Source organism: Chlorella variabilis (genome assembly GCF_000147415.1).
Source record: "Chlorella variabilis unplaced genomic scaffold CHLNCscaffold_6, whole genome shotgun sequence".
NCBI classification, from domain to species: domain Eukaryota; kingdom Viridiplantae; phylum Chlorophyta; class Trebouxiophyceae; order Chlorellales; family Chlorellaceae; genus Chlorella; species Chlorella variabilis.
Window position 1 is genome coordinate 584,596 of NW_005435082.1, and position 8,382 is coordinate 592,977.

At 68.5% G+C, this 8,382-nt stretch overlaps 3 protein-coding genes across 3 annotated transcripts in view; 1 reads left to right on the plus strand and 2 right to left on the minus strand.

The window, feature by feature from the left end:
* Positions 1 to 1,867, minus strand: part of CHLNCDRAFT_143597 (hypothetical protein) — a gene marked incomplete at both ends in the record, with an annotated part of 5,193 nt that extends 3,326 nt beyond the window's left edge. Inside the window, 4 exons of the mRNA XM_005849229.1 lie at positions 22 to 221; positions 412 to 1,084; positions 1,286 to 1,640; positions 1,788 to 1,867. Of these exons, the coding sequence (XP_005849291.1) occupies positions 22 to 221; positions 412 to 1,084; positions 1,286 to 1,640; positions 1,788 to 1,867 (1,308 nt within the window). The remainder of the gene's footprint in view (positions 1 to 21; positions 222 to 411; positions 1,085 to 1,285; positions 1,641 to 1,787) is intronic.
* Positions 1,868 to 2,157: 290 nt separating this feature from the next.
* Positions 2,158 to 3,537, plus strand: CHLNCDRAFT_143598 (hypothetical protein; the record flags this gene model as incomplete). The annotated part of the gene is made up of 4 exons (XM_005849026.1): positions 2,158 to 2,196; positions 2,498 to 2,848; positions 3,095 to 3,194; positions 3,437 to 3,537. 4 exons carry the CDS (start codon positions 2,158 to 2,160, stop codon positions 3,535 to 3,537), a joined length of 591 nt encoding a protein of 196 aa, XP_005849088.1.
* Positions 3,538 to 3,805: 268 nt separating this feature from the next.
* Positions 3,806 to 8,382, minus strand: part of CHLNCDRAFT_143599 (hypothetical protein) — a gene marked incomplete at both ends in the record, with an annotated part of 12,609 nt that continues 8,032 nt past the window's right edge. The window contains 11 exons of the mRNA XM_005849230.1: positions 3,806 to 4,306; positions 4,409 to 5,139; positions 5,349 to 5,635; positions 5,823 to 5,920; positions 6,090 to 6,303; positions 6,436 to 6,513; positions 6,735 to 6,849; positions 6,926 to 7,221; positions 7,398 to 7,579; positions 7,685 to 8,000; positions 8,165 to 8,331. Of these exons, the coding sequence (XP_005849292.1) occupies positions 3,806 to 4,306; positions 4,409 to 5,139; positions 5,349 to 5,635; positions 5,823 to 5,920; positions 6,090 to 6,303; positions 6,436 to 6,513; positions 6,735 to 6,849; positions 6,926 to 7,221; positions 7,398 to 7,579; positions 7,685 to 8,000; positions 8,165 to 8,331 (2,985 nt within the window). The remainder of the gene's footprint in view (positions 4,307 to 4,408; positions 5,140 to 5,348; positions 5,636 to 5,822; positions 5,921 to 6,089; positions 6,304 to 6,435; positions 6,514 to 6,734; positions 6,850 to 6,925; positions 7,222 to 7,397; positions 7,580 to 7,684; positions 8,001 to 8,164; positions 8,332 to 8,382) is intronic.

Sequence of the window (8,382 nt, forward strand, 5' to 3'; positions counted from 1 at the left end):
TGAGGATCCCCTGGCGTCCACAGCTGTCCTGTCGCTGAGCGCCAGGTGGCGCAGGTCGGCCCAGTTGACGCCCACCCCGTACTGCTGCAGCAGCGGGTGGGCGTGGGCCGCGGCGGCGTGCACCATGCACAGCGCCACCCACACCACCAGCACGCCGCGGCTCCGCAGGTCTGCCTGCATGCGGGGCTCGCTGGCCCCCCCGCCTTGGAACGTGTGCAGCGCTGCGCATGGGCAGGGAGGGGCGTGGGGAAGTGTCGAGACTGGCAGCCAACTATGGCAGGCAGCTGCTGGTCCGACCGTCGAGGCTGCGCAGCTGAGCAAGCACTCCAGAACAGCAGGGCGGATTGGCTGGAGTTCACAGAATGAAACATTCCCCACTCCGAGGCAGGACCCCAGCAGCCAGGCACTCACCCAGCAGGTAGGCATTCACCACTTCCACCAGGGAATCCACCTCTGTTTCTGGCAGGCGCGCCTTCGCGCCAAAGCCTTGCACGGCGCGCTGGAACATCTCTCTTTCCACCATGCACAGCGCGTGCTGTGCCACCACGCTGCCCTGGTGCTGCCGGGCGGCGGACAGTGCTGCCAGCAGGTCGGCAAACGGCAGCTGGCCTGGCGGGCGCTCTGGCGGCAGCAGCAGCGAGCCCAGGTTGCGGCCCTCCCGCTCAATGGCCTCCTCGAGGCCGCCTCCCTCAGCCTGAGGGCCGGCGAGCGGCGGCAAAACGCCGCGCGGGAGGCGGTAGCTGCCGGGGCCGCAGGGCGAGTCTGGCCCAGCCAGGGCTGGCAGCTGCGCATCGCTGGCGGCCGCCTGCACCCGCGCTGCTCTGGCGCCCTCCAGCGCCAGCCGGGCCGCTCTGCAGGCTGCCTCAACGTGTGCCACGTCGTGCGCCTGCACAGCCAGCTCGCCGCCCACGCTGGCCACAGCCGCCGTCATCTGCATGGCAGCATTCAGCGCCGTCGAGGTGGCTGAGCCATTCACCACCAGCGGCACCTGACGCTGCAGCAGCCACAGATGCAGGTGGGCCTCTGCCAGCTGGAAGAGGTCGGGGGAGGGGCTGCGGCAGGTGCTGACGTGGCCCAGTGTTGCCTGCACGTGCACATTAAAGAGGGGCGGCGAGGCTGGTCAGACAGGGGCAGACACTCGGAGGTGTGGTAACAAAAGCTTGGTGGTGAAGGGAAGCAGGCCCAAGCAAGTTCCAGCGAGGAACCCGTCAGCAGGTGCTCGCTAGTCGTCCAAGTACAGCAGGCTCAGCAGGCCTAGCAGGCCCAGCAGGCCCTGGCAACGCACCCTGATGGCCTCGCGGACCAGCGGCCATGCGGTGTCTCGCGGCGCGCCGCCTGTGTGCAGCCCGACGTCGGTGAAACCGCCCTGCGGCTGCCGCGCCGGCACCTCGTCCTCTTCATCTGCCTCCAGCTGGTCCAGCGCTTGCAGCACCAGGGCGCGCACCATCGCCGGCGTCTTCTGGTGGCCCTGCCCGCCCCCAGCCGCAGAGCGTTCGTCGCCCTTGCGCTGCGCCGCCTTGGCCAGGGCGCCGCTCAGGGCCGCCCGGAAGCCTGCCATCTGCTCGGCCGACAGCACGCCGCAGTGCACCACCGTGCCCTCGCCGCTCTCTGCCGTGTGGCTGATGGCACCGTCGTCGGTGCTGCGAGATGGGGGCCAGGGGATGGCAGCAGAGATGGGAATGGAGAGGCAGGAGGGCAGAGGGGCCGGCAGCTGCTGTTAGGGGAGGCAGGCAAAGCAGGCGCGGCGCGTGCATGGAGCAACGGGTCCGCGCCGCCAACAAACGCACCTGTGTGTGATAAAGCGCCAGCGATCCAAGCCCACCAGGATCAGCGCAAGGCTGCCTGGTACTGGCTGGGTGTCTGGCATGCCGGGAGGTGCCATCAGCAGGCAGCAGCCGTACTCCGGGAAGAAAGAAGCGCTCTGGGCGCAGGCCACGAAGCGCACCGCCTCTGCCAGGCAGCTAAGGTCGGCGGCAGGCAGCCGCGGCCAGAGCGGCGGTTGAACTGTGTCCCTGCCGGCAGCTTCCTGCGCCTGGCCCTCGCCCAAACGCCGCTTGCGTCCGGCCGCCGTTCTGTGCTCACCCTCCTGCAAGCAGACCGGTGGGTCGAGAACAGTGCTCTTGGGTACGGTGGTGCAGGGCAGTAACTACAGCAGGCATGGCCCTCAAGGCATGCACTGCAGGCATCTGCGTGCCGGTAGGGACTGGGCGGGTCGTCCCTTTGCGCTCACTGACACTCCGCTCGACTGACACCAATCTCCGTCTGCCTGACTGCACCGAGGCACTGGCGGCGCTCATCACGCGTGGATGGCCTGCCCAGCTCACCAGATGCGCCACAAAGCGGAGCCACATGTCGAGGAAGCCGGCGACGGCGACGGCCGTCTGCAGGGAGCTGGCAGGGCGGTGCAGGAAGGCATACAGGCTGCTCCCTTGCACACAGCCTGCACTGCGCCCACTGGCAGCACCCATTTGATGACTGCACGCATGCTCACCTGCAGAAGAGCAAGCGGGGCAAGGTGGCATCAAGGCCCTCGCCCAAGCTCACCCTGGAGCAGCTGCAGGCGGAGCAGGCAGCATACGAGTCGCAGCGCCAGCAGCAGCAGCAGCCGCCCACGGCGGCAGCGGCGAGCTCTGAGGAGGAGGAGGAGGGGGAGGAGCTGTACTATGGAGGCAGCAGCAGCGGCGGCGCCGGCGGCGCGGGCGGGCGTGCAGGCGGTACGGTGCAGTACGGCAGCAGCGACGCTGTGCCCGAGGTGGTCACGAACCGCATGCTGCGCCGCGTCATCCTCTTCATGGGCACGCCCGTGTTTGGAGGCATCCTGCTCTTCCCCTTCTTCTACTGGCTCAAGGTGAGAGGCGGGGTGGAGAAGCTTGGGGAGGGGAGCGGCAGTCGGCTCAGCCGCTGGCTGATGCAGGGCTGCCCGCGGGTGCGGGCTATAGCCTATAGCCCTGAGGGCCAGCAGGCTGGCAGGCTGCTGCCAGTTGTGGCGGCGGCTGGAGGGCAGCCGGGTGGCCTGCTGCATTGCGCTGATCGCTGCATGGACCTGCGCCCCCGAGACACCATCCTTGCCTGCTGCCCTGCCACGGGCCCGCAGATCAAGCAGGGCGTGGACCTGCCCAACTGGGTGGCCTACCTCTCCTCCTCCCTCACCTTTGGCGGCGGCCTGCTAGGCATCAGCTACGGCATCATGTCGGGTGCGTGGCGCGCCGCAGATGTGCCTGCCCGGCTGCTCACGCCGGCTGCGTTGCGCAGCTGGTGGTGCACGGCACGCATGCCAGCAGGACCTCGGCGCTGCCGCCTCTGCCGCCTCTGCTGCTGTCCTGCTGCTGTCCTGCTGCTCCCGTTGTCGCTGCCAGCATGCCAGCCAGCATGTGCGCTGCAGCATGCGCGCTCACCCTGCCGCCCCGCCCCGCTCCCCGCGCCTTGCCTGGTGCAGCCAGCTGGGACCCGCGCCGCGAGGGCAGCCTGTTGGGCTGGACCGAGTTCCAAGCCAACGTGCCGCTGCTGCTGGACCGCTTCAAGCGCGGCAGCGACTGAGACCGCAGCTGGTGGCTGTGTGAGATGATTTCTTAATCAGTTGAAGGTGTAACGCGCTTGGAATGCCACTTGCCCTGCAGTTGCCTCCACGGTTGTTCAAAGACCAGCGGCAGCGGGTCTGAAGCTTGTTTAATCAACAACAATGCAAGGAACAACTAATAGAATGGCAGAAGCAGCGCTTGAACGTGTGTAGCGTTTTGGAATCTGATCAGGCAGTGAAAATACGAGAGTGGCGTCATCAGGTTGCCGCGGGCACTGGCATCTCCGCTCAGGCGCTGCCTCGGTCGGCATCGCACGCCAGCTCCAGCTGGCTGCGGGAGAAGAGCACCTGCTTGCCGCGCATCGCCACCAGCGCCTCGGCCGCAGCGCCGCGCCCCGCCACGAGCTGTCGCAACAGCGCCAGCTGGCGCGGCGCCTGCTGCCCCTGCTTGGGCTCCTCTGGCGCGTACGTCGCCTCGCCATCCCACAGCTGCAGGCTGACCAGCTGCGGCAGGAAGGCGCCTGCACCTAGCTCCGCCGCCATCTGCCCCACCGCCTGCCACGCACCGCCGCCCGCAGCCGCAGCAGCCAGCCGCAACGGCGGCGCTGCACATGCATGGCACAGGCTGACCAGCAGCGGAGCTGCCTTGCCTGCTGGCTGGCTGCCGCCTCCACCGCTGCCAGCCCACATCGCCTCCAGCAGCCCATTGGCCTCCCGCTCTGACAGCAGCAGCACGGACCTGCCAGCCTCGCTGATCTGGCCGCTGCGGCTGCCAGTGGCGCGCCTGCCCTTGCAAGGGCAGGCGCATATATATAGCATATATATAGGTGGCCAATTGGCCACCACCTCAGGCTCCTCCGCATGCGCAGGAAGCAGGAGCAAGTGGCCCACGGGGCGCAGGTACTCGTTGAGCGCCTCGCCCTCGGGCTGCTGCACCGCGATGGCAAAGTTGAGGGTGCAGAAGACGTGCTGGCTCCAGGGCACGCAGCCCACAGCCGCCGGCTGCACGTGCGCTGCCAGCTGTCCCAGCGACAGCAAGCGCAGCCCAGCGGCATGCTTCAGGCTAGCCAGGGAGGTGGCGCCCAGGGCCCTGCCATAGTCCCAGTCTGTCTCGTTCATAGCCGCGATTCGTGGAATCTGTCGCTCCACCTCCTCCTCCTCCTCTTCCTCCCTCTCCAGCTCCCTCTCACACTCCTCGCCAAGCTGACCTTGCGCCACCACCTCGTGCCCCTCGCCGTGCTGCCTGCTGGCTTCCACCACCAGCTGCATCAGCTTCCGCATGTCTGCCGCCAGGCCTGGCCGCCGCCCCTTCTGCCGCCGCCCGCACTGCTCCGCCACCACCTCTGGCACGGCGCACCAGTCGCGCGCGCCGCCGTACATGGCTGCCAGCTCCAGCACCTCTGGCTGCAGGGCGTGTTCTGGGGCTCCGCGGGTGGCGGCAAACAGCAGACCCTGGTGCGCCCACTCCAGCACGCCGCGCTGGGTTGCCGCCACCGTGTTGGCCATAGCCCATTGCAGCACGTGGAGGGAGGTGATGGCGGCATCGTCCGCCATCCCAGCCACCCGCGCTATCTTGGCTGTGACGTCGGCAGTGCCGACCGTCTGCAGCGTCTGGCCCTTGCCTGAATGCAGCGGGGCAGCAGGGGGCAGTGCATGGGACGTCTGACGAGAAACAGAGAGGCTGGTAGAAAGCTGGACGCCGCCGTGGACACTGTCAGTGGGAAGCACATGGGAAGCACACCAGTTGTTGACGCTCCGTGCTGCTGCCTGCACGCAGCCTCCTGTGGTCTGCAGGCACCCTCCTGCCTCCCTCCCCTCCTCCGCAACTCACCCAGCTTGCGCAGCCGGCCAGCCGACTGCATGAGCTTGTCCTTGGTGGTAGCTGGGCCCAGGGTGAGCAGGCCCACGGCGCCGTGGCGCAGCTGCAGGTCTGCGCCCCGGCACCTCGCCTCGTCAAACAGCGTCAGGCACTGGGCCTCGCGGATGGGGGAGCTGGCCCGGGGCTGGCGGCGGCCCTGGGGGTCGGCCACCACCCACTCCCGCTCCGCCTCATCGAAGTAGCACACCCCGGAGAAGCGGCGGCGGTCCAGCAGCTGCAGCAGGTAGTCGGCGGCAGCCCTGCAGAGCAGGGGTGGGGGGGTAGCGCGGGTGGAGGTGGTGGGGGCAAGTTGGGCTCGCGCAGCTGGGCCCCTGCCAGCAGCAATCCCGTGTTCGTCTTGCGCAGGGCAGAGGCAGGCAGCCAGGAGATCATCGTTCACCTCCCCGCACACCCACGCCCACCGCGGAGGCAGCCCAACCCACCCACCTGTTGCTGGTGCCGGCCAGGAGCGCGCCACAGTCCACGAGAGCATCCATCCCCTCCCGCACCGCAAGCTGCAGCAGCGCCTCCCACACCGCCTGGCCCTGCATCAACCGGGACGGCGGGCAGGCGGGTCAGCAACTCGCCGGGAGGCCCCAGGCGCTCGGTGCCCTCCTGGTGTGCACCTGCATGCGCTGTTGCAGCATCTTGGGTGCCAAATGTACTGCCTGTTTTGTACTGCCAGGTGGTGTTCCTGCAGTTGCAGCTGCCCACCTGCTGCGTTGCAATTGTGTGGTACCGCGGGTTGGCCAGCAGCACCGCCAGCATCTTGCCGTTGGTGGCCCTCAGGCGGGGCTCCACGTCCAGGTGCTGCCGCACTTGCAGCGGCAGCAGGCGGTGGTTGTCGTTGGTGCCTGCGGCGGCCGTGGCGGGTGGGGCAGCAGCGACAGCGGGATGGAATGCGCGGGGGATGGCGTGGCAGTGGTGGCTGTGGCGATTGTGGTGCGCGCTGGTGTTGCTGTGCACCGACTGTTTTAAGGTGCCATCGTGAGGCAACTCTGGTGCGTCAAGCCCCCTCCTCTCTTCCAGCTTGCCTGAGAAGCCCACCACCCGGCCGCACGGGTTGTCTGCCAGGTTCCAAGAGGTGGCCACCAGGCGGTGAGGGAACTGGCGCGTCTCTTCCGGGAACACGCAGACACTGCGGTTGTGCAGCACAGGCAGGGGAAGGCAGCAGGAGGGCGACAGGCGCTCGGACGCCCCTGGTGGTGCCAGCTGCCAGTGCAGTGCAGTGCACCCGCGATGCCCTCTGCACACCACCTTCTGTGCAACCCTGGTGTTCCCCAAGCGGTTGACCGTACAGCCCCCACACGAAGCATCACATCAGCCACTGTCCCGCCGCCTGCATGCCCGCTTGCTCACTTGAGCCAGAAGTCGACTGCCGCCATGTTGTGGCTGAACAGCCTGTGCAGCAGGTCCACCTGCGAGGCGTTGGTGGTGTCCAGCTTGCTGGCCTGGTCCACGGTCGCCAGCTCCTCTGCAGCAGCGCCGTGGCACAGCAGGAGGGGAGGAGGGAGGGCAAATGTGGAGTGGTGGACAGAGGAGGCGCCCACGACAGGAGGCCAGCGGCATCGGCTCCCTGGCCCACTGCGCTTGGCTGGCCCTGCCTGCGGCGACGTCCGGGGCCGCCAGCGCCAGCCACTCTGCAAAGTGCGCCTGCTGCGCATTCTGGCCCAGGCCTAGCAGCTTGAGCAGGGCGTCCAGTAGCTCCTTGCGGGACAGGCCGCGCTGGTAGTAGGCCAGGGTGGTGAGGGTGAGGGCGGAGTCGGGCTGGGCGTACTCAGAGCGCTCGGAGGGCAGGTGGGCGGCGCGGTACGGTACCGCCAGGCGCTTGCGGGCGCCGACGTTACTGCAGGGGAGAGGGAGCGTCGAGGGAACGGCGTAAGGGTGGGGTGCGGCTGGCGAGCAAGGGATAGGGGCAAGCAGGCAGGCTTATATTCAGCAGTGAAACAGGGGGCCGCATGCGTGCCGCCTTTGTGGCATCAGGCAGGATGCTGAGGACCACCACATGCTCCCTCCACTCACTCATTGACGCCATAGTCCACCAGGTGCCTCATCTGCAGGCAGTGCTGCAGCACCCCGCAGGCCAGCAGGCCGCGCAGCGCCAGCACGTCGGCGCGCTCTCCCTCGCTCAGGCCCCCCGGCAAGGCGTCCAAGGCGGCGCTGGCGTCCAGCGCTGTGTCGGTGATGCAGCACAGCAGCAGCTCCTGCGGCAGTGGGGGCGCAGCAGGGCACGGCAGGGCTGCATTGCTGGAGCGCTGGGCGCAGCAGTGTATGGATGGGTGGTGCCTGCTCAACCCCCACACTCCCACCTGCTGGGGGTGGCCTGCCATCCAGCGCATCGCATGCGGCGGCTGGGCCAGCACCGCCTCCGCCAGCAGCTGGCGCAGCTCCGGGGCGGCCCTCTCCAGTGCTTCGCCCGGCAGCAGGCGCACGCCGCGGTAGGCTCCCGGCTTGCCGCCTGGCCCACTGGGCACGGCCACGCCCTGCCGAGCCAGCAGGTTGCCGATGGGCCCGCTGCCGTGCGCCTCCCGAGACAGGACATGCAGCAGCGCCTGGCAGGCGCGGGCGCGGGCCTGCTGGGAAGGCAGCTCAGTGTGGGCGCCAACTGCGTAGATGAGCTGGTAGCTGCGCAGAAGGTACATGCAGATCGAATGGAAGGGGAGGGGAAGGTGCCGATGGGGTCAGCCGTGCGACACTACAGTGTCAGGTGCCAGGGCTGCCGGCACCGGCACCAGCAGAGCAGCAGGGCCGAGACGCGGCGGGGAGCAGATGTGTGCATGCCCGCTTACATGTGGCGTAGCAGCTCGTCGCTCTCATCCAGGAGATCCACGTAAGGCATTGCTGCAAGCTCGTCCAGGCCGCGGCACAGCTCCAGCTGCCCCTTCTGCCACAGCTCCTGCCACTTGAGCAGCAGCGACAGGCGGCGCTCGGGAGTGGTCAGCAGCACGCCGCCCGCCTGCAGCGTCAGGTGGAAGGGCGACGATGGGTTGGGGGGGGGGGGGGGGGG